This window comes from Siniperca chuatsi, linkage group LG10 (assembly GCF_020085105.1).
Source record: "Siniperca chuatsi isolate FFG_IHB_CAS linkage group LG10, ASM2008510v1, whole genome shotgun sequence".
NCBI classification, from domain to species: domain Eukaryota; kingdom Metazoa; phylum Chordata; class Actinopteri; order Centrarchiformes; family Sinipercidae; genus Siniperca; species Siniperca chuatsi.
In genome coordinates, this window is record NC_058051.1 from 1,253,086 (window position 1) to 1,278,570 (window position 25,485).

At 42.3% G+C, this 25,485-nt stretch overlaps 1 protein-coding gene across 10 annotated transcripts in view; it reads left to right on the forward strand.

Moving 5' to 3' along the window:
* Positions 1 to 25,485, forward strand: part of plch2a (phospholipase C, eta 2a) — a 191,189-nt gene that overhangs the window by 141,070 nt on the left and 24,634 nt on the right. For 9 of the 10 annotated variants that reach the window (XM_044209945.1, XM_044209946.1, XM_044209949.1 and 6 more), the window contains 9 exons: positions 2,609 to 2,852; positions 3,174 to 3,303; positions 9,720 to 9,890; positions 14,916 to 15,009; positions 16,446 to 16,649; positions 18,575 to 18,695; positions 21,408 to 21,579; positions 24,587 to 24,694; positions 25,005 to 25,010. In XM_044209945.1, the coding sequence (XP_044065880.1) occupies positions 2,609 to 2,852; positions 3,174 to 3,303; positions 9,720 to 9,890; positions 14,916 to 15,009; positions 16,446 to 16,649; positions 18,575 to 18,695; positions 21,408 to 21,579; positions 24,587 to 24,694; positions 25,005 to 25,010 (1,250 nt within the window). The remainder of the gene's footprint in view (positions 1 to 2,608; positions 2,853 to 3,173; positions 3,304 to 9,719; positions 9,891 to 14,915; positions 15,010 to 16,445; positions 16,650 to 18,574; positions 18,696 to 21,407; positions 21,580 to 24,586; positions 24,695 to 25,004; positions 25,011 to 25,485) is intronic. The other variant, XM_044209943.1, reaches the window with a different exon arrangement.

Genomic DNA, 25,485 nt, shown 5'->3' on the forward strand with positions numbered 1-25,485 from the left:
CTTATAATCACACCCCAGCTGACACAGCCTCACCCTGGTTGTGTCCCTACAGCCTTCATTTGATACCTTGACAGGTCTGAGTCGCTGGAGAAGGGTGCAGTAGTCCTGCGGCTGCGGCCTTTTCTGGCAGCCTCCCTGGCACTCTGTGCTGCTCTGTGCCACCAGCCTCTAGAGGCTTATCACACAGCACCCACTGGGACAGACTGACAGAGAGGAAACGCTGCAGGCTTCTGGTCTGCTCACACACTGACCGGGTGTCCTGTGTTTCTGGCAGCACATTTATCCTCTCTGGCCCAAAAAATAACCAACAACCCAAGCAGAAATTTAGATTTTGACCAGTAGAACCAGCCAGCGACCAACACATGAAAATACAGTCTGATAGTTAGTGATAATTTTGTCAGCTACTTTTAAACTGAATCTTAGCCCAGAACTCTCTTGGTGCCCATCTGCTGAGCATTAGTGATATGGGAGAGGTGAGGTGCCTGCGCAGAGCCCAAAGGATACTAAAGGACAGTACCCCCGCCACAGCCTGGAAAGACATACAGAAGCAACCGCTGTCAAACCACCAGACTACAGAGCAGCTTCTTCCCTTCTTCCCTCAGGCTGTGAGACTACTTAATTCATCCTCTGCACTTGGTGGTGGTGGTGGTGGTGGTGGGGGGGGGTCGTTGCACAACCCTGTATGTAATGATACATAAATGAACCTCGAACCTTGTACTTTAGTTTTTGGTCATATTTAGTCGACTTCATCCTTTTCATTTTAGTCCATTTTTGGTTGATTTAGTTTTGACTAAAATGTCCAGTGTAACTCGTAGATAAATTAGTTGACAAAAACGTTTTGAACAAGTTTTTAAGCCTTTTAGTCAAACTACAGCAAACTGCTTCCAGGTTAGAAGCCACCTGACTGGTTTTAGTCTAAAACAACTAAACTAAATTATGAGTGTGTGTCTGGTCTATGTCAAAGAATTTAAGCAATACATCCGGACATGAAACATATTCTGGTTAGCATATTTATGAGATGAAACATTGGAAATACTATCAAATAAATAAAATTAAGTAATGTAAGTAAATAAAATAATTTGTATGCTTGTGAGAAAGGCATTTTACTCATTGTATAGAAAAATATGAAAAGGAAAAATCAGTTTTCCAAAGCCCCTGTAGTTAGACCTTGGGAAATAAGTTACACAAAAAAAGAATTGAACTCTTCACTTGTAGAAAACCTCAGTGTTTCTAAAGTCCTGGCTACAGCCCTGAGCATAGAAGAATGAAGTATGACATGGAAATTAAAGAAGGACTCAGAACTACCTCAGATTTGTACTTCAGTTGTATTTGACTAAATGTACTTAAATGTGTTTGACAGCAAAGGTCAGAAGGTCAACAAACCCACCAACAGGGATCAGTCTCTGAGGACTAACCAACCGACATCATCATCCTCAAGCAGACAGTAGTAGAAGTGGTGTTATCCTTGTCCACCTGATACCTGGTTCATACTCTTGCATAATTAATAAAAGTGCTGCAGTCTGGAAAGCTCATGTACCATGCAGGATCTCCAGCTGCAGCCACATGGGAGCGCACAGCACAGCAGCAGCATATCGAGTGTCATGTTGATGGCATCTTTGATATCCAGTAGTATATACACATATAACCGCCACAGTGTACAGCTATATCACTGCTTTATGAAGGAGTGTGTATGTGAAGAATGTCTCATCCATGCTGTATATTTTATGACTGAAAGATAAAGATGTGTGTTCTGATTTTCTCCTCTGGATATGAATGGTTTGTGGGGAATGAACCCGGTCCGTAGCTGAACAAGAAGCAGTACTTACTGTATCATGGGGAAACTAGTGAATGACTTAAGGCAGGCTTCCGGTAAAACCATCTCATAAAAGTTGCATCTTGATAAACAGAGCTCTGTGGGCTCTGCTCATCGAGTATTTTTAATCCTCCGTATCATAATGCCTGAAATCAGACGGAAGAATATCCCCATGAAACTATCCGTATGCCCACACCAATTAATTCACTATTTAGCCAGAGGTTGAAATCCTCAAAACCAGTAGAACACTAAAGACGGCAGAAGGCTTGTTGGGTTTAATAAACCCAGTAGAGTTTTGCTCTATTGTTTTTTTAAATGTTTTTTATTTTCTATCAGCTTATGTAAAAGTTGCAATAACACCAGTGAAAAATTCTCCAGTACAACTAAAAGTCGTGCATTCACAATTTTACTTACAAAGTACAGAAGTATTAGCAGCAAAATGTACCTGACGTATCAAAAGTAAAAGAACTCATTAGGTGGCAGAATGGCCCTTTCAGTGAGTCTTATTATTGGATTATTATTAATGAAGCATTTCACTGTGGTAGCTGGTCTAGGTGCAGCTAACTTTACCTACTTCATGCTGTTGGGTAATTTAATGTATAACAGTGCATCATATTTGATCTAAAGATAAATGTAGTGCAGGAAAAAGTACAGTGTTTCCCTCTGAAATATAGTGCAATAGAAGTATAAAGCAGCATAACAGTGAGGCACTCCATAAAATAAAAGTGCCTCCAATTGAACTTAGTAAATGTACTTTGTCACCTTCCATCACTGACTTCCTGTTTCCTCCGACAGTCTCCATCGACTCCATCCGGGAGGTGCGTGAGGGAAAGCAGTCTGAGATCTTCCAGCGCTACGCAGAAGGCAGCTTCGACCCCAACTGCTGCTTCAGCCTGTACTACGGAGAGCACATGGAGTCCCTGGACCTGGTGTCCGGCACTGGAGAGGAGGCACGAACCTGGATCACAGGCCTCAAATATCTGATGGCTGGCATCAGTGATGAGGACAGCCTGGCCAAGAGGCAGCGCACCCGAGACCAATATCCTTCAGCTACACAGCAGGGGGCACCTCGTTTGATAATTGGGCGGTGATTTGGGGGAGCAACTACCTGTAAAGAGAGTTATATTATATACCTATATATAATTATTATATAACTATATATAATTATAGAATATAGAGTTTCATGATCAACATTATACCGGGCTGAAATCTATGGAGAGCTTCTTTTTAAAGCAGTTTATCAATTACATTGATACTTTCTTGCCCTGAATATAGACTCTTCACCAAAAGCAGCAACCAAACTAAAGAGTAAGTGTCCCCAGTCTCCATGCTGACCTTCCTTAACCCACCGTGTCATCACATGGCTGAAGCAGACCTTCACTGAGGCTGATAAGAACGGCGATGGCAGCTTAAGCATCAGCGAGGTCCTGCAGCTCCTGCACAAACTTAATGTCAACCTGCCCCGGCAGAAGGTCAAACAGATGTTCAAGGTACAGAAGCAACAAGGGCAGAGCCACATCAGGGGCCTGAAAATACGTGAGCCAACAGGACTCGGGGAGATTCAGTGGGCAGTCAACACTAACTGACTACTAACTGACTACTAACAAAGTCCACTTTGTTCTGCAAATCTAAAGATTGTTTCACAACACGAATGTTCAGGATATTGGTGCATCAGTGTAAAAACTGACGTGCACGGCCCTTTAGCAGCTGATGAATCTGGATTCTAATATTTGCACATGAAATTCAGATGTGTCTACGGTAGAGGCAACTCAGTGTAAATTACAAAGTCCGGTTACTGTCTCTGTTTCATTTGTTGCAAGTAGATACTTAATGCTGATGTGTTGCATTACCGTGGCCAGCTAGTGGTCATGTTAACCAGCAGTCATTCCCAAGGTACTGTGCTGCCGTGATAAAATCATAACTTCATATTCGAGCAATCACACAGAAAGTTTGAGGCGACTAAAAGTTGTCTTCTTAACTTTACTGCCACACAGCCCCGACCCTCAATGGGCAGCTGACGTCATCGTTCTGTAAAAACGCTGTTTACCCCGACACACTGATACACCAAGCGGGAGTTTTCTGATCGAACGTGGAAGCCGTTTTGGAAAAGCTCTGTTTTGGGGGAGAAAAATGCAGTTTTAGTCTGGACTGAGGGCTGAAACGGCCTGTTTACACAGTTAACAGGCTTAGTGTGGATGTGCTTTTGGTCACTTCAAAGCTGAAGGTCCTAAGCGTTTAAAGTTGGTCAGTACGTTTGGTCAGTCAGACCGCAGCAACATCTACAAGTGGATTTAATTTTTGTATATAAAACGGCTGATTACGATCCACTGGACTCACGGCGCATTTTACTTGACAGGTGTGGACTTCTGTCATTAAAAAGAAATGATACTTTGTGAACCTGCGCAGCTAAAGGCCAGTACACCGCGCAGTCCAGCTCATTAGGACAGTAAATGGGCTTATCGGGTCACTTGAGACTGCAGCATGTGCTTACTACCTGGCAGATTGTGAATGAGCCGTAAAGGCACTTTGACTGATTGGTGCTGCTACAGATGTTTGCTAACACACTAACTCTCTTCCACAGCAGAGAATTAGCAGCTTGTTGTTTTAGCCTTCGTCCTACAGAGCAGCTAGCCGGCTTGCTATCGCTAAGTCCAGCAGCCTGTTGGCGGTCACCCATATGGTGCTGCTGGGACACAGATGGCCTCTGGTGTAATGCAGGGTATACACACCAGGGACTGATCTGGCCCTGTGTGTGTGTGTGTGTGTGTGTGTGTGTGGACATTCATGAAGATTTGTGTGTTGACAGCCTCTCGGCTAGTTTCTTGGCTTAACCTACTTAACAGTGGAGAGGGAAAACCTGTGGACGTTAACTGAGAAGTCTGTACCAGTGCTGTAGATAATGTGACCACAGAGTTTTCTCATACTGAGAGATGGTTCTGATATTTTATCCAATGCATTTCAGTGAGGGTCGACAAAACAGTAGAAACACCTGTCAGTATAACACAGTACGATTCAACCGCACCACGAACTCCAGCCTCCACCTCTCTAAAACATCACAAACTGAGCATAATAACCTTCATGAAGGTCGGATTAGTCTGCATTAGTTTTAGCTAGGAGGACCTAAGAAACTAGCAACTGATTTATGTGAAGATACAGTAAGCATGTATGAAGGAATAACATATAATCACTGTGTAATAAGTATGTAAAATAGGTTCTTTGACCACTAATTTCATGAGTTTCTAACTTATGTATTTGAAAATTTAGAAAAGTGCTCTAAGATGTATGAGGTCGTTCAGAGGGAAGAAGGCTGCTCCATGCTGCTGTTTGACTGCTGTGCAGAAACTTTACTTTAATCAGAAAAAACAGATCTTTTATACATGAAGTTCATGAACAAGAAGGCACTCAACAGCAGAAGCTGCCTGTGAAGCATGTGAAATAAATCAGAAATAATGGTTATACTATTATTTGGGGGGCCAGCAGATGTCTTACCTGACAAACTGTAGAAGATCACAAGAACACAAGTTAATCAGTCAGTTAGTAACTAGCCACGCTCACAAATACTGCAGCAAGATTTCGTTGAAGGTTTTCTGCACAAGACAAGAAAAGTAACGGGCATCTTAGCAAAACAAAGACAGACAGAGTAGTTTATTAACCCCAGAGGGGAATTGCAGTTTCACAGAAATCACAAAAACAAATGAGGTGGAAAGAGAGAATAGAATGAAAAAAGACAAATAATATGAAATACACAAACAGAAAATCAAAATCTGAGAACAGAAATGAAAAGTAGGACAATAACCTTTTAACTCCAATATGTATTGAACATACACTGTAGATGATAGTTCCCAGTAATGTCCTGTACGTCCGAAGCCCAGTCTGGGAGTTGTGTCGACAACCCTGCAGTGTCTGCACTCACTACCATGATGAGCTCTGCTCAAAGGTGCACCTGCACTGACGTGACATGCTGTTGTTGTGACAGTTATCCTCACCATGTGCTTTTACCTCACGGAGCGTTTCCAGTTTGATGCAAAAAATGAATATTCCATAATGAAGCATAACCACTTCATCTTTTGCTTTGTAAAACTGTCCAATTATAAAAATGTGAAGTTTAGCTCTTCTTACCAGCGCTATTGTCTCGGGTGTAATTCAGTCCAAATTATCTGTAGTTGTTTTTATCCTGAGTACATTTGCAGGATTTTATGTTTTTCCCATATGTGCACCAGGAGGCCTTATCTCTCAACTGTTCAATTAAGACACCGACTCACAGTGACACAGGGGAAACCTCGAAACAGAAGCAGAGCGGAAACACTGAACCTCTCAGCTGTTACCGACTAACCTTTAACCTTTCTGCATTTTAAACACCATGTGACTGTCCAGTGTGGTCTCTGAATAATATAACTTGCAGTAATTAAGTTAAGTAAAGTAATTAAAATGCTTGGCTCTTCCGCCCGCATAAAGTCCATCTCTACGTTTTCCACATCAAAACATTTAGAGCTTAATTTCCTCTGCTTTTCACCGGGGGCCGGGTTAGAGAGCAACTCCGCCAGGCATTTTCTTTTGATGGAAAGCAAAAGTACACTCACATTACTGTACACGCCCATTAGAGCTGTGTTCAGTAGTGAAACAAAGTGGGTGGAGTATAGGTCCACAATGTAAAAGTAAATAGATTCAACTGCTGAGTTATTCAGCATTTAAAAAAAAAAAAGGTTCACCCAAATAAAAAAACCAAGAAGAAACAAAAGAAACTTAACTTGTCCAGTTGTGGTGATCGTTTTGGTTAATTAGTCCAGGATTACACCTGAGGCTGATGGGAATAGATAGATAGATTTTCTTTTCCACAGTCAGTGCAAACATAGGACAAATAAGTAAGACCTACAGAAATGTCTGACAGATATCTCAAAACTAAAAGGCAAAAGTAACCAAAACTAGCATCATGACCGGATACTACTAGAGGAAAGTGAGAAAATGCTTTTTTGTAATTTGGGTGAACTGACCCTCTAAAAAAACGACTGTACACTGTACTGACTAAAGTAATTAACAATGTTGCTGCATTGAGAAGTCTCAGCAGATATCGCTAAATAATTGCTAAGAAATGCACCAGACAGGTTGTAAAGAAACCAACAGTTTATCCAGATTATCTAAACCCTGTTTAAACTCCATGATGCGGCCTGAAGACCTTTCCTACTTTTGTGTTGACAGAGCAGAGGCGTGGTGTGTTGCTGGTGCCGCAGGAAGCTGGTAGGATGTGAGAGCTGGAGATTTAAATGAGAGCAAAGAAGCAGGCTGCTCTGGCAGAGGCTTCGCTCAATGATTTATCACATCGGAGACTTGCGGATGTACATGTGGAGGGGAAACTTTGTTGGAATAGGAAGCTGCAATTCTAACTGATGAATTAATCCATATTAGCTGTCGAGCTAAAACAGAGCGCAAGCCTGCTAACAACTTAAGTGCCTGGGTTCATGCATTATGAATGGCTATGAATAAGGCTAGATTGATGTTTTCTGTCCAATAAAGACTCCGTTTTTCAGCTGTGCGTCCGCTACTTTGCTATGCTCCTGGGGCTAAGATGTGTCCTGAATAAGAGGACTGCTTCTGGGAAGAATTCCTTCACCTCAGAGAACGAATAATGATGCTGGTTAACTGGTGATGTGTTTCCATTTGTTCTTACCTTATCAGTGTCGGTCACCACTGATTCTTATAGATATAAAAGATAACCGCAAAATGAATCCGCATCACTGCAGCCTTGCCACAACACATTGCTGTCTGCTCGGTTCTCTGTAAAATTACTCTTGCCATATGAGTAACGCTGTCCGTCTGCATCTGTGCCTGGCACTCGTGTGTCCCTCGGTCACAACTAAGTGACATGTTTGCAAAACCAACAGCCGAGTCTGGTGATATGAAGCGTTTCTCTTGCGTCTCGGAGTCGTTTGTCTTCCTGTGTATCAGCTGTGTGAGGCAGAGAACAGTGGGACAGTTGAGTTTGTGTTCAGAGGACTGACACCTGTACTTTGGCCCAGTTAGTGGAGGGGACTAATGGCTTCAGTATGGTCTGCTACAACCTCACCCTGACAGGTGTTGCCATTGCGGACAAATATATAGCAAGCAGCCCGGAAAGACCCTAGAAGGCCAATGTAAAACTGTGTAAACCTGTGGATTCCTTTCTAGAGATTTACTGATCCACACTATTGGCGCTGATACTCACCTTATTAAGTGTTTCGGGTGTCGGCCAGATGTGACCAATCCACATTCAATATAGTTTATTCATACATGTCTATATGAAATTCATTAACATCCATTCAGTCATGGCAGACCACCGACTCAACTTCAAGTGCCACAACAGTCCCTTGTACATAAATCTTATTCTTTACCTGGCGTGGAAGCCTCTAGGATTTAGTACGTATACCCCGATCTCCCCATTAAAACCTATAATAATGAAATTCTTCAGCTGTGGGAAGGAGGGCGGCGCTTCAAGCAGGGGACCCAGCGCAACACTGGAATACGCCTCCCCCCAATAGCATGATGGAACAAAATTAAATTACAATCCAGACATATTTTATATGAAGTTTTTTTTATTAAAGTATTCCCACACCACACTGAAATTATTTGTACAGTTAGACATGTGATACAGCCAAATAATAAAAAGCCTGTAAAGTCATATTCCCTCGCTGTGGAAGGAGAGACACATTTTAGATCTACGTATCACTGTCTAACATGCCGTTCCAAGCCCAGTGTGTACAGTATACCGAGCTGCTCGGGGGCCAAGCTCCAACGAGCACAGACGTCATCGCCCTGCAGCGAGCGGCTGCCTCCAGTGCCGCTTGGCATATGGAGCCGGTCACAGACTGCCTCCGTTGGATTACACGGGTCATGGTGTGACCCACTGCAGCGCTCTCGTTAACCTCGTTCCAGCACACAACCATAGCCGTAGCCAGACTTCCAGCTCGTTCCAACTAGAAAACCAAACCTGTCATTGTAATATGAGCTGAAAACAGTTAGGTCAGGATGTACTCAAAGATGATAATTACTTCAATTTAATCTCCAAACTAGTGTTGCGTTGGTTAATGAAAATATTGAGAAAATATATTCATTAAGGACGAGTTCAAGAGACAAATCAGACTTTATGAAACAAAAACTGTGATTACATTTTTATATATTGTTGATGAAAGAAGGGTTGACTAAAATGTAATTTAAAAATCAACACTTTAAAGAAATCTATTTTTATCGACAAATAAAGACGAGACCTCGGTCTCTGCTGAGGTTTGAATACTTGGTCTTGATTAAAACAAATTAGTTAAAGTATTTGACTATCTATGACTAAAAAAAGACTAATATGTCAAGTGTTTGTCATCTAAAACTGCAGTAAAATGACAATGGTTTGCTTTGACCAAGACGAGACTAAACTGTCCGGAGCTTTAGTCAACTAAAAGCTGACTAAAAACAGGAAGGTTGAAGTTACTAAATATGAATAAACCTCACATGGAGTTCTGCTCTCAGGATTAGAAATAGCTGAGAAAATGAACACTTCATCAAACTAAATCCAATAACACGTCATTGAACATCGCAGACATAGAGAGTGTACCGTCTATGCCTGGAGAAAAAAAGTTATTTATATACATTTAATGTCAGGGAATTTGCTGATTTATATGAACGGGAATTTTACAGCTGGATCATTTTAAAGGGAATACAGTTTAGCGGAATGTAATTTCCAACTTGTTACCACATCTGTTGATGGTAGGGGTCTAAGTGCAAGTAGTGTATAAAAAAAGACTTTCCACCCTGAAAGACTAAATTGCATGTTTTAGGTCTTGGAGTATTTGTTGAAAGTCTGTCAAAAATCAGGGATTTTTAAATGAAGCTATGTTGGGAAAATCCAGTAAAACTAAAACTGTTCCTTGTACCCGGTGTGTAGGAGGCAGACACAGATGACAAACAGGGGACGTTGGACTTTGAGGAGTTCTGCTCCTTCTACAAGATGATGTCGACTCGCAGAGATCTGTACCTCCTCATGCTCACCTACAGCAACCTCAAAGACCATCTCGACACAGACGACCTGGCCCGCTTCCTGGAGACTGAGGAAAAGGTACACTCTAGCTGCGGTTACATGCACACCTTTTTGTCATTCTGATTGAAATCATTCTGCTTGAAGATTTCGGGTCAGCTGTTTACATGGATGTGATCGAATATGGTTTGATGTTTACACATTTAATCGGAACAGCTGTGCAGAAGTGATGAATACTCATACATCGGTCTTCCTCAAAGGCTACCTGGCATTTGTTTGATCAGCTCTCTGAAGACGGACATCTATCCTCTGATCAGCGCAGCATTTGCCGTTATCGTGTTGCTCTTAATCAAGCAACAGCATGACAACGCATGCTTCTTTTGGAAGCACGGCCGAGGGCATGCTCAGAAAGAACGCAGTAATCAGGTCAATATTTTACATGGCAATTTTTTTCATTTGATCGATTCATGAAAAGGTTTAACGTACCCCCCTGCAACTGACTGAAAATGTTTATTCCGACTGAGGTGTTTATATGGAGCATTTTTATTCTGTTTGGGCTTTTAAACCGTTTATAATCAGAATATACGGCTCCATGTAAACATGGCTACAGCGTCTGCACTTTAGCTATAGCAATTACTGCTAAGATTGACATTGAAAAGTTACTGCACTGATTTATCACTGCGCTCCTGTAACACTGTCAGACTCATGAGCAGTTTAAAAAAAGGATCACATCGATGCAGCAGAACCAGAGACATCGTCTTTTTTATTCCACACATTCTTCTTCTTTGTCAAAACCTGTCGCCTACATCACCCACAACTCAACGTGACCGCAGACTGTTTTGTAAGAGATTGTGGTGTGTTATGCTAGTAGCGGCTAATGTAGCCTGGAGCCTCCAGCCTGCAGCAGAGATGAGCAGCGGGCTGCAGAGCTGCAAACAGAGCTGCATTCTTTTAATCTATCAGATTATGAAAGATACGCTATCACAGGTCCCCTCCACTTGAAGGAGTGCTAATCAGTGGGTCAGAATCAGTTGTATTTAAAGCATGCAGACTAGTAGTAGTGCACATGCCGGCCAGTTTCTTGCCAGATTCAACAAATCAAATCACCGATGTTATATCTCATTGAAAAAGGTCGGATATAAAAAATAGAGGTGCCAGGATGGTCTGAAAACCCACTAACTCGACTGAATAAAGCCATAGAGACATCACTGAAACTGTACACAGACTGAGGCAGTACAGTATACACCACCATGTGGCGTAACCCACGTTATTTGCATTCTGCATGCTTGATTGTTAAGACAGAAAAAGAATAACAACAATAATAACAACAATATTCTACCACATTATTTTACAACCAGTAAATAGTTGATTTGGATCACCGGCCTAGTGGGCCACTAAAAACCAATAGTTGCTGGCCTGGAGCTCGTCTAAAACACAGTCTGTAAGTAGAGCAATGGAATATAGCTCTGGCACAGTCAGCCCAGTGTTGAGCAGCAGGTTAGTTGCCAAATTTGCTAAAAAGTATTACCCACTTCAACCTGCATTTAGCCATTAATACCAGACTGGTGCTAGCAGCCAGCGCTGGGATAAAATCTCTATAATTGCCTTATTCACTGGGCTGTCCTCATCCAACACTACCTTTTCTTGGGGGTATCTGCCTTCCCAAGTTGTCCTTTTCACCGTCCTCTGTCACTGTTTTACTATATCTGAAACTCTCTTATTCCTTTGATCTAACCAGGTTTGTTGATGGGGAGGAATCCTGCTGTTTTCTGGGGAATTGTAAAGTCAACGCAATAAGTGAATGTAATTTGTGATGCTGGGTGTAGTCTTGCCATTGTTATCCCATGCACATTTTATAGCATATCCCATTATATTCTCTGTCAGAGCTTTCTGCATCCGTTCTCATGTCATTGGGGTGGCGACTGGTTTCTGTATGACCTTGTGTGTAAAAACAACGGTAATGGTCTGTGACTACAGGGTGAGGAAGATCTGTAGATGTTAGATTACTTCAAAGTTCTAGTTTCTACTTAAATTGACTCTGGTGTGTTTGGCCAGATGAGAACAGTGTCAACATATATACTCATCATGAAAGGTATAGTTCAACATTGTGAAATACACTTTTTCTCCGAGAGTCAGATGTTCAGATGGATATCAACCTCATGACTCAACTACAGAGGCAGCGCGTGGTTAGCCTAGCTTAGCATAATGACTGGAAGCAGGGGGAAACAGCTAGCCTGGCTCTGTCCAAAGTGGAAAACCTACCAACACTTCACTTACTGTGACATTTTTGTTTACCTTTTGTGAATATTTTAATAAAACTGTATAGAGTTTGATTTAAAAAAACTTGACTAATGTTGAATTCATAGTCTTTGTTGGCTGCTCATATTCTCCTGTCATTTATATTTAAGCTGCAAAGCAGTTGCTCTTTTGAAAGGTTACTCTCTTAAGGACAAAACAGACATTATCCTCCCATCATGGATATTTCTGTTGCTATCATCCCAATTTACCAATTCAGTAGTGGCCAATCAGTGGCCCTAAAAAGGTGCTCTCTGAATACTGAGCCAATCAAATTTAAAAGCCCCTCATTGGCTGCTACAGAAAGTTAGGCAGAAGTTTGTCTGTTTTCTTTGGCAGTTTTGTTGACTGAATACTCACGAGGCTCCTTGGTTTTAGCTTCTGCGAGGTGGGAGGTCCAAAGCTTAACCGAGTAGCCACTGGGCCCCTGAAGTGGTGCTTCATGTAGGGAAATGGAGACAGTGAGGCCCCTACAGGGATATTAGCATTAGTACCTTCACAGCACTTGAGAGGCAATTGTAAAGGGTTTTTGGATGAAGTAGTCGCCTCGCTAATGATACCATCGCCTGAAAAAGAAAAATTAGCAAATGAGGGCAGCAGCTTGTTTTTCTTTAAACACCCAGTGTGTGCTCCTTCAGCTAATTTGCACTGTGGCAGGCAATTTTAATGTGTAGAAACAGTCCTTTTAAAAGCAGAAGGCTCTGTTTGGATAGCTAGACGTCAGTTCCACTCAGGCGGGTTTTATTTTTCTCCAATTATACTCAGCATTTAGTTCTGGCACTGTGAATACGATGGCTTTCCTTCTCCTGTTATTGGAGAGTGGTGGAAGCAGTTTTGTGAAGCATTTAGTTTGAAATGATGCCAAAATGCAGCAGAGTTGTCTCTGCTGGTATCATTAACTACAGTCTTTGTTGGTATCTGTGTCTTTGTGCCTCAAATAAGAAACAAGATGATGTTAAACACTCCAGTTTGTGTATTCAAGTGTGTGTTTGAGTGTTAACTGTGTGTCTTAATGTATTTCTCTGGAACCGATGACAGACTGAAATGTGTTAATGGAAAACAATAGCCAGTCTGTTCCCACGCAGTCCAGACTAAACTGTTCCCAACGCTGAAGGTTTGCTTTGAGAAATGAAGAGAACACAGGGAAGTTAGTTGGACCAAACCTGTACAGGGACTTATGACAAACTTTGCAACTAACACATGATTAGATTAGGCATTATACTTTATCATCTTTTAGAGGGTTCTGGTTTCAGGGTTCTGGTTTCTTCTGTGTGCAGTTTGCTTGTTTGTGCCAGCCCTGTGACTGACTGGCGACCTGCCCAGGGTGCTCCAGCCCCCCCGCGACCCTCTAAGGATCGGCAGTATAGATAATGGATGGACTTTATCATCTTTCCATATTAGTGAAATCTAAGATATGAACAAGAAATCCTGTTTTTATTATTAATGAATAAATCTTACTGAATATCAGTTTATTCATTGACACGATCTACTGTTACACTTATATAGACTTAAAGACAGGGACCTAAATTCTGAAATGAAAGCTGGTTTTTAAAGTCTCAAATAATACGGCTAGTAGTCTATTAGGCCCGTCAAAAAACATCGACGGGGTGGAGGTGCTCACTGCACCACAGCAGTTTCCACAGCACCAATTAGAAAGATACATAAATAGATGAACGAACCACACGGTGCAAACAATAGTGCAAAAACAAATGTCAAACACAAGTACTGATACAACAGTAAAGAAGTGCGCACTTTAAACATGTGCACGCATACAAGTGTGCAAATTGCAGTAGGTGTGCAAAATGAATGCAATTATAATTTAAAAGTTAAAGAGATGCCTTGCACTGTGCCAGAAGTTACAGAAAATGTAATTATGAAGTCCAGTTAGTTAGCGAGTCCAGTAAGACCTGAGCAGCCATCCAGTCCACTGATGTCCACACTGTGCCGCTCGGTGAACCCTGGGGGTTTAGTCTCTTCTCAACCAGCATGTTGTGGAGGGGGTCGATCATTGCTGCGCCATTGTGTCATTGTTTGAGTAAATTATGATTATACAATCTCATCTATAACTACAAATGGGAGTTATTTTTTAATGTTGTAATTCACATAACTCTGCGAAGAAAAAAAGGTTTAGTAATACGATGTCTTTACTCCCTCTCGTATTTGTTGAAATGCAGGTCAGCTCTTGGAGCTCTGTTTGTGGAAGTGTGCCAGTGTTGGCAGAGCTGAGCTGAGCTCTCTGCTGCTCAGGAAGCTCTGTGGTGCCGGTCCACAGTAACCTAACCTCTGCTGAGTGGCTCTGGATTTACCCTCCACACAGCATTCTCTCATCCGGATTATGATGAGATGGGTAGCGAGTTTACCCCATTTAACACAATTTTAGACACTTACCCTGCTTAGTACTTTACAAGTGGGGAGAAACACCTGGAAATAACCCTGTGGAAATAATGTCTCAGCAGGTTACCTAGCTAAAGCCTTCTTCTCTCTCATGGTTTAAACTCACAAACACACTGACACAGTGTGAGAGAGTCCTGGCTGAGGGGAGAGACCTGGTGCTGCCCCACCCCCTTTAAATGATTAACAGAGATGGGATCTGATTGACCAATCAGGGGGCTTTAAAGAGCAGCTGCCAGGCAAACAGTTGGACAGAAACATTTTCTCTTAACTTGATTATCCTTTCCTTATGCTCATAAATTCTCCCTGATGTTGATTTGTTCCCAAGGGGATTCTCTTTATGAGGAATACATGTATTATTATTCTTTTTTTAGCATGTACATAGTATTGTTGTTTGACATGCATTTCTGGAATTTGTAGATGACCAAGGTGACCAAGGACCATTGCCTGGAGATCATCAACAAATTTGAGCCGTGCTCTGAGAACCAGAAGCAAGCAGTGCTGGGAATCGATGGTAAGTCCGCTTTAATTTCACTTCTTTACCATCGAGCTCTCTTGTGTTTGGAACTAAACTGAACACTGTTAGTCTCTTCTAGTGAAGCGTAGTGGAAGTTTTCCATACATATTAAATACTCTGTTCATGTGTACTGCTATTCAAAAAATGTCTTTTTAGTACTGGTGGGGTTTGCTGTGAAAGTGTTTCCCTGTGAGGTCAGAAGTTTGCGAATGGAAGTTGTAGCAGCCGTCGGTCTGCTGTGTGTCTGTCCGAGCGGTCAGCTGGCTGTGAGGAATCGGCTTTTTTAAATCATTCTCTGAATATTTCATTACATTTCATTCATTTGGCGGATGCTTTTGTCCAAAGAGACTCACGATAAGAGCGTGTTCAGTGCTACAGTGCCAGTGCCAAGCGTTCTTTGAGGGAAAAAAAAAAGCTTCAGTGTGTGAAGTTGTCATTTTACGAGGGTACAGTTCGAGAATGAGAGAAGTCCTAATATTTTGCAAATAAAATGCAAAAATATAAACATCTAATATTATCAACCTAATCTAATCATAACATACGCCATTTTGTCAAATATAAACATATTTTTCTTAAAAAATTATGACTTTAATCTTGTAATATTATCACTTTTTTCTCAAAATTATAACTTAAAAAAATGTCTTTTTCTTTTTTCTTTTCATAAACAGCCAATAGAGGGAAAAGGTGTGGCCTACAAATACTTTGAAGCCCAAGCACGGCACATTTTGTAGCCGTTTACATTTTCCATGTGGTCTTACTCTGCCCACTCCTGATTAGCTGATTAGCACCGTTTTGCTACAGTTTCCGGGTTGAACGACATGTTTCCTTGAAACGGTGTGCAGCGGGCTCTGAGGCACGTTTCGTCTCGTTTGGTGGGTGTGTCAGAGGTGTCACCCAATCAGCAGCGAGGTGTATATTAAAATGGCAGTGTGCATCCGCACACAACAGGGTGTTCAAGGCACCACTGTTTCCGTTTAAATGAGCGTTTTGCTATGTTTTGCCGGGAACGAACGCGCCCCTGATCTAGCTAATCCGGCGCTGCTGGAGCAGAAATGAGCACACTTACTCTAATGTTCAGCCTAATGTTTTGGTTTGGAAATAAATGTTGTTATATTCTGAACTAGTGCCTTAGTGTGAGATTTGTGTTTTTATTGTTAGCATAATACATTTAATTACCTTTACAGTTTACATCTTAATAAATCAAGAAATGTGGGTGAAATGTGGGGTTTGAGTCTTTGATGAAAGAGTGAAAATTGAACCAGTGTTGGGTTTAAGTTCCTAATTCATACTGGACAATAGAGCCATTCCATAGTTTCTGACTTTGAAACGCACCCACAGTGGGCCACTTGCCAAGCTACACTTCAGAATAGATTTAAGAGTAACAAGTCGGATAAACCCTGTTGTAAAAAGCTATTTGTTTAACTTTCTTCCAGGTTTTACAAATTACATGCGCAGCCCAGCGGGGGACATCTTCAATCCTGAACACTACAACGTGAACCAGGACATGAACCAGCCGCTGTGCAACTACTTCATCGCCTCCTCACACAACACCTACCTGATGGGTGACCAGCTGATGTCACAGTCCAGGGTGGACATGTACGCCTGGGTGCTGCAGGCCGGCTGTCGCTGTGTAGAAGGTCAGCATGACGTAGACATATACAGATTTTTTTTTTTAAAGCAAGCAGCAGTGCTGACACTTTTGGACTGAAGCTGCAGTTTTCATTCATATGCATGTAGCTCACTGTGCACAAGAGGATTTAAAGGAAGCAAGGGATTCTGCCTAATAAGGCAAGCTTTCCTCTGCATTAAGGATGGAGCTCTGCAGCAGTTTATTGAATCTGAATCCAGTTCCGAATGTACTTATTGAATCTGAATTCTTTCAAATCGAGTCTTTAAGGTAGTTTGTTTGGTGGGGAATGACGATGTCTTCGTTAAGAAGTGTTTCTATTTGGCTCAGTCTCATGCTGTACCTAAACCATGGAGATTCTGCTGTGCCGAAGGAAGGACAGAAAACAGTGTCTGCTCCTTACTGAGGGGCTGCTGCACAAGCCGCAGCAGCTAAAGTAAAAACAACACAGCGGAAATAATATTAATTCTACTATCATTTAGCAAAAATCTCAGATCATAACATCTGACTAGTCACAGAGTACGGTGTAACGCCGGCGGTGGGCTGAGGCATTTGAAGTAATCACATGATGGACGGTAGATAAATATTTAAGCAGGGACTTGTCGTTCCCCCCCTCGGCCATGTCCAGTCAGTCACTCAGTTAGCTCGTTTCTTCACTGTGAGGCTGTGGGGAAAAAAAGCCGCCATAATTTAAAACACAGAGTGAATGGCTTTGTATCAGATCCGACACACACACACACACACCAGACACAATAACCCATGTCAAGTGGACATTACAGGTAATTACAGTTACTGTTTCTGCTTTTTTCTGCCTGCTACATAATTGAGTTGGGGTGAGTGAAGGAGGGAGGCAGACAGGTGGTGGGGGATGCCTGGCATTATCTACTGTAAAAAGGTCACCACCCACTCCTCTGCTGTCTCTACCTGAGGATTGACACCAGCAGAAATCAGAGTGGACTGAGCTCCTTGCAAGTGTCTTGTAAACATACATGCATGCACTGATGAAGGTCAACTAGACTGAAAGTTTGGTTAAAGCGGCACGCGTCGACCACTATTTGTTTGTTCTCAGTTTTACTCTGCATAGCAACTATAAGTGCATTTTGTACATTTGTTCCTCCACTTCAAAACTAGATATTAGAAAATACTCATGAAATTGTCCATGTGTGAAATCAGATCAAATTTGATTTGAGTCCCTAATATACTCAAAACGGATAGGGACAGCAGAGCAGACGCATGCAGATTTATAAACTGCATGTCTGCATATGTAGACAAGTTCCACACATGTACAGTCAGTAAGTGCTTGTAGGTCTGGTGTTCTATATTTTTTTGTCAACAAATCTCATGAAACACCAAAACCAACATTGGATTAGGCGGTCTCTCAGTACTCTCTGACTTCCTGTCTGCGGCTCTCAGCTGCGAGCCCATTGGTTCCTGCTGAAGACGTAAATCTTTAAAAACACTAATATATAGTTTCCTGTTTAAAAAGGCTCAGTAGTTTCCTCAAACAGCTGCTCGCTGTAGTTTTTATCAGACCAACAGGAGGAAATAGTGCATGTATTAGGGACTATTTCCAGCAGCGGATGAATCCACATGTGGTGCTGTAGTGAGTGTTTGGGGCAGCAGGACGGTGTGTGTGGGGCGGAGTCAGAATAAACTCCAGTGTGTGTGTTCATGGTGATGAAGGAACAACAGTGCGGCTCACTGATGGGTTTTTAACAGCAGTGGAGCTCTGCGGCTCAGAGGAAGGAGATGCATCCGGCTGTGATTCACACATGATACTTGTTTGTCGATACATTCATTACATTGTTGCTTTGGGTCTTTGATGGGATTTGTTTTAGGTCAGTACAGTTTTAACTATCTGTTTAAACTGTAAGTCATCACTATCGATTGTTTGTCCTGCTCACACTGTCACTTCTGTTTGCTTCCTGTCCACAGTGGACTGTTGGGACGGTCAGGACGGTGAGCCCATCGTCCACCACGGCTACACCCTCACCTCCAAGATCCTCTTCAAGGACGTCATCGAGACCATCAACAAGTACGCCTTCGTCAAGAACGAGTACGTATATACACACACACACACACACACACACAGACATACACACATTCTCACTGTTTAAATTGTTTTACTCTTCCATTTATTCATTTTACTCACTGACTCACACATTCAGTCAGACAGAACGCTCCAATAAATCACTTTCATTTTTCATCGTCTTTCCATTGACGGCAACTGACAAACCATAAAGCGTGTGTGTGTACGTGGAAAACAACCCCAGCAGTATATGGACATGTATGTCAGTACACATTACAGCGTTGCATTACTCGGGCTGCTGGTTTGTAAAACCGTGGGCAAAAATGTGGAAGCGAAGCTTGGAATACAGTTGCAGGGTTGGGTGGGTTGAACGGTTCTTTACATTTGAAACGCACTATGATGCAGTGACTGGTTGTAAAGGCTTTCCCTAATAGGTTGATATGCAGTACATGGGTGTTTAGACGCTGTTTGGTGATGGCATGCGAGGTGATGATCATAGACTGGAATCTGACATAAAGGGTTGATCTTATAGTGTAGTGCTGGTGTTTTTTGGTCACATCATTTGCTCATATTTTGTAGATTTTGTGTCCCATTCACAATGAATAGCAGCCAATCGCTGTCCCAGCTTTCGTATGTGTGAACTCGTCGCTCCAAATCTCTCGTAGGTGATCGGTTCGGTTGAGATCTGGTGACTTTGAAGGCTGTAGCATATGATTCTCATCATTTTCATCCTCATCGAACCGCTCAGTGAGCCCTCGGGTCTTGTATGGAAGATGGACTTGTTATGTTTCTTGACTCGTTTATTTGTTTTTCCTTTAATTTGTCGCCCATCTGTATGTACAGACCATACACAGATATATCCCTATAAACCAACAGAAAACAGAAAATCCTACTCACACCGGTGCAGATACAGAGACATAGCAACACACACACACAAATGAAAGCATACACACACCCTCCTCCTCCTCACAGAATCTTCATCCCAAGGTGATAATCTCATCGACATGCACACAGTCTGGAGGATGCAGAGAAAATCTGTATTTTTAGATCCTGTCTCTTCAAGTAAATTTAAGGAGAAACACTCGCTTTGTGTGCATGTTCACCCTCACTGAGTGTTTTTAAGCACATAATTGTGGACACTATATTCCACAGATAACTGGCTAAAAAGGAGCAGGGTGAAAGGCTGCATTCAGCATCAAAGAGCCATCAGAGTTTCCAGGACGCTGAGTAAAGGCAGGCTCTGCAGAGGGATGACAGGGACAAAACTGGGATGTAAAGCTTCCAACTGACTTAGTCACAGCCAGTATGTTGTGAATGAGGAGTCTGCTCTTGAATGTAGCTAGAGTTTGTTTTACATGCGAGACCACGGATGCTTCATGCTAATAGAAAATATTGATTAAAATGTTGATGTTTATCCAGACATGCTCATGCATTTTCATCTACAGAGAAAACAGCATTCATGTCTTTTTACAAGTGATACCAAAACTTCATATGACCAATAATAGTGTTGTCTTTCAGAGCATTGAAGAGGACACCTCAAAATGTCCTCTGCAAGAGAACACTTGAGTGTGCAAGACATCTTTTTTTCCTTAACATATAAATGTAAATAGTGCTTATCTGTAGATCTGGCAGGCGAGGTTGCAGTAATGTATGAATAATGTATGAATGAATCTACTGTTTGTCCAGATTGAAAGATTCGACATGTTCAACAGCAGGGACCATATTCACAAAACATAACTCCTAACTGGCCGCGTTAGAAGAACTCCTAACAAGACTGAGAGTCTATAGCCGTGCCAGCGGCTCTATGAGGTGTACGTGAGCTAAATGCTAACATCAGGATACTGTGCTAGCATGCTACCATATTCACCGTCTTAGTTTAGCTTGTTAGCATACTTACATTTTCCAATTTGCACCAAACACAAAGGACAGCTGAGGCTGATGGGAATGTCATTAGTTTGGCAGGTATTCGGTCATAAACCAAAGCATTGGACAAAACTGACGTTTTGATTAGATGGAATCAGGAGATCTGGCGTCGCCTGAGACTCAGCTTGTCAAGTCACCAGTGGCTGGTTGTAGAACGTAAGGCATGTTTCAACAGCCAATCAGCTCGCAGTGAAGTCAGCTGGGTTTTGGACGGGGGAAAGAAGGAACAGCCGTGTCAACAAGCCTTAAAATTCACTCAGATAAGATCAACAACCTGCCCTTTGTCACAACGGCCATGTACGACCCTCTCGTTTTTTTACTTTTCACTGTTTCATCATATTTTGAAAAGCAACTGCAGTAAGTAACTTACTGTCACTATCCTCATTCACACTTTGAGACGCTACAAGTTATATCCAGCTACAAAACAAGCCTGAAAAGCCGGCAGTTAAAACGGAAGTACGGAGAGCTGTTGCTATGGAGACGATACACACAAATGTCCATCGAAGTTAAAGTTGATTTTTGTAAAACCAAGAAATGTGAATTGGGTTCCTTTGTGAAGAATGTTTTGTTCAAGTCATTTATGTTGTATTTTATTCCTGCTGGGTGCCATTATGTCATTGTTGTACAGTGTATGTTGTCTGTGCTCATGGTCAAGTCAAGAAAAATGTGAATCTTTAACGATGTCTTTCATACTTTCTAAACTCTGCTGAGAGGAGCCACTGAAACAGATTTCCAGAGAAAAGAAACTGTGTCTTCTTGTCCTCCTCGACCTTTCGGCCCCGTAACTCCAATCTGTTGTGTGTGATTATCTCTCAGCTACCCAGTCATCCTGTCCATAGAGAACCACTGCAGTGTCCCTCAACAAAAGAAGATGGCCCAGTACCTGATTGAGATCCTGGGGGACAAACTGGACGTGTCCAACATCAAAGCTGATGAGTCTGGATGGCTGCCGTCACCAGAAACACTCAAAGGCAAGATCCTCGTCAAGGTAAAGTCAGAGCGTGGGTGTACCGTACAGTTTGGATCTTTAAAAAGGCGATTACCTCAGCTCACCATTTTATTATCTGCAGTTTGAACCTCACAGAACAGACTTCAAAGGCAGGAGTGGGAAGTGATGTGATTAGAAAGGGTTGGAATATGACTTGTTTGGGAGAAGAGAATGAAAAGCAAAACTTGAGTAGGAATGAATAAAAATCTAAAGTTGTTTATGTATGTAGTTACTGCAGACTGCAGGCTGGCTCATTATCTGGGCACGCTGGTCTGTGTTGTTATTGAAAAACAATATCCCGAGTCCAGCTGACCGCAGATAAATTGGATAAATGTGTTGACGGCTGCAGGTCAGGAGCAGTTCTGGGTAGTCGGCTTCGCTTCACAGCTCAGAGGAGCTCTGAGTTGATAAAAATGGTGCTATGCTGATCTATCCGTGGCTCAGGTTGCTCTGGGTTTTGCCTCTCAGGCCACATATAAGCCTTTTCTATGGCAGGAAATGAACAACCTTTAAGCACTTTGTGAGGTTTTGGAACTGGTTTCTTCCTTTTTTTCCACAGTACTCAAACTAGCGGGTCTGACTTGGACATTTCCAGGTTTGGTAGGTGAGTGAAGTCAGCGGTTGTGGGACAGAAAACGATGGAAGAAGTGGTGCTGTTATTTTGAACGGATTTCCTTTAGTTTACATGAACATCGGATGCAAGTTTATGCAAAACAGTATCCAGCGCATCAAACCACACGGCGGTGTTTCAGTTTGCTCCGCTGTGTGCGGTGTGATGTTTTCCCCTCTTTTTATTTGATACTTGACTTTTGAGATGCAGAAAAGAAACATAGGGAGAGAGAGTGTGGTATGCCATGCAACAAAGCTCCACAACCGGCATTGAACCTGTGACGCTAGGCCACCAGGATGCATGTACTCCTTGATTTTTTTTTAATCTTGTTTAATATTTGAATGCCTTTCCCCACACTGTTTGGCTGTGAAATACTGAGAAATCGTTTGGTCCACCTTTTGGTTTTCTAACCGCTGATTCTCTCCACAAACACTAATGAGGGCCATAACATACGTTTCCATGGTTGGTCTCTTTTGAAGTATTGATTGTCCTGCTCATACAGATGCAGTAGTAACGTAGTAGCATTTAGTGTCACCTCCTGAACAGGGCCACATTTGGTTCCAGGTGCTCGTCCCCAAACACATGGCGTTTTCTGCTTGTTTTCTTTTTTTTACAGCAAGGTCTTGCAAGTGCGATTAGAGGCTGCAGTAGTCCTCTGATTGGTGGAGTTTGTTTGGACTGTGTGCAACCTGACAGGAAGCTCTGCCCTGACAATGTGTCGTTTTTTAAAATTATTATTCAAATAACAAGATACTACAGTTGAACATCAATCAAAGCTAAGGCAGCATTGGACAGTTTTTCTTGAGACAGTAATTGATGATAGAAACTACATCAAGCATCACGGTTCCTTTCATTTTCTACCAAATGTTCGTTAAAATTGGCCAAAAAGTCTTATGTGGTCATCGTGAAAGCTCATAGCTGATTTAAACCATCTGTCCAGGCTGGCACAGTTTGTAATGTAAACCATTAAAGCAAAGTTAGTTTCACACATGGCTTTAACCAACAGAGGCAGGAGGGCATGTTGATGAGCAGCAGCAGCCCTCTGTTAGCAGGAGAGGGAACAATATTGAGCTTAATGAGGCTTTATTGACACCAGATGCTTTCACTAAAGGGAAGGCGCCTTGCCAATACCTGGCACACTAAGGACTGCTCTGCCAGCTGTGACACCAGCACTACTACCTGTGTGTGCACTCAGCAGTGTTTGTGATGGCACCAATATGTAAGCACTGTGAGGAACACTGATGCGCAGCACTGTGGCTTTCCCACTGCCCTGCCTCACTGTGGGTCCCAGGGTCGGACCAGATCCGCCACACAGTGCTGCAGCAGGCCACCCTATCCGTGACTCTGGGATTGACCGCGGGACACACTGCCTCACTTGTTCATGAAATCCAAGGCTCAGGCAGGGAGAGTGGGCCCAAAATATCGACGGCAGACCCCGCACATCCTTCACTGTTGAGTCTCTTCCTCATGTCTCCTTCTTCTTCCCTCTTGAGGCCTGTCAATGAGAATAATAGAAAGTGCAACAGGTACTGTAAATGGACACGTTTCACCCATCAGCTACTGAACCGCTCTGGTTTACAGGAGGGATTTCAAGAGGATTATAGGCTTCAACATACATGAAACGATACAAACACAGACCGTGTTAGAAACATTTCTGTGAACAGGATACAGAACAGGATTCTAACCAATCATACGGCAGTCCTTTAGGAGTGGAGCACAGTTATTGCTACACACGCCACATGCTATTGTTTTGATATCTAAAGTCAGATAGACGAGACAGACGATCGCTCCGAAAACAGCTCAGCAGTCTGGCAGGATAATAGTAAATGTTAAAATGTCGTACAAGTAGAGAAGAGTCATAAAGCCGACAAACGGACTCAGCATCATCTAGCTGCTGTTTATTAACAGTAGCTAACATTAGCCACCATAAGCTAATGGTCATTCCAGACCAAATTAGACTGTAGCAGCAAAAAGCAACATAAAACCGTGAAACAGAAACCTGAAACTAAGTTTATCACCTGAAACATCGCCATCCAATAAGCACGCAGAGTGCAAACGCTTCCTGTCTCAAACACCAGCAAATAGACCTATCCCCTGGAACGAGCGGGGAGGCACTCAGAGAAAATGGTGTGACATGGTGGGGCCAGTGTGCAAACTGAGGGCTTCAAACTGCTGAACATTCCTGACCAAGATATAAACCTTTCAGATTTTAGCGACATTAGCACAGATTTGAACTGACAGGATGGAATATTTTTGTATAATTAATTTCTTTAAATAGATTATCTGTTTGTAACTCGCACACTTCCTGGTTATTTTTTAGATCTGAATCTTGGGTAATTTGAATAATTCAGTTTGTTACAGTGTGAAGCTCTACTGGCTCTTTCGTTTCTCCACCAGGGGAAGAAACTGCCTCCCAACATCGACGAGAACGCAGAAGAGGGAGACGTGTCTGACGAGGACAGTGCTGATGAGATGGAGGACGACTGCAAGCTGATGAACGGAGATGTATGTACCCTGTTTGGTCTTTTCCTCCACTTCAACGCGTTTATCTCTTCTGTCTACCAGAGTTACAGGCAGGCTTTGTGTCCTTGTGTCCAGCAGATGAAATGTGAATTGTGCGTGTATTTCCTGTTCTTGATGGTTCATGTTTAAACTAAGCAGTGCTGACTAAGTGTTGCCTTTGTTCCTTATGTTTATCTCCTATTCTGCTATCTCTGCTGTTTGCTTCGGTCTCTTTCTATCTGTGTGGCTATTTGTTCTCATTTCCTGTTTGTCTCTTCTTCTTTTCTTCAACTGTTGCTTGCTTCTTTCAAAGTGGAAGGTACTGTATAAAACGCTCATTATCACCCACCTCAGGAATCTCACCCAGTCATGTACCGTACTTTCTCATCCTGCCTGTGAAAGTTTAAAGTGCTTGGCCCATAAATGCAATATTGCATCTTTAAGATGTTCCATCAGATGTGTTGTCTAAGTATTATTAATATTTAATGCCAGTCAGAAGCAGTAAATCAACAATATTCAGCACTGTTGGTCCCAGGATCGCGAACTGGCTGGCAGAGTTTGGGTGGCAGGTGTTAGCTGCTGCAGCCAGCTGCAGGACGAACAGTGTTTCGAGCTCCAAATTGTGAGAACAGAGACTATCTGGGAATAATTATATGAATCTTACAATACAGTCTCTGTGAAATTAACTGATAAATGACGAAGATGAATAATTTACTTTGCATCTAATATCTGATTTTCTGAAAAACAACCGTGGAAGGTTGCCTACGATTATTGGTGCTGATTATGCGAGAGGA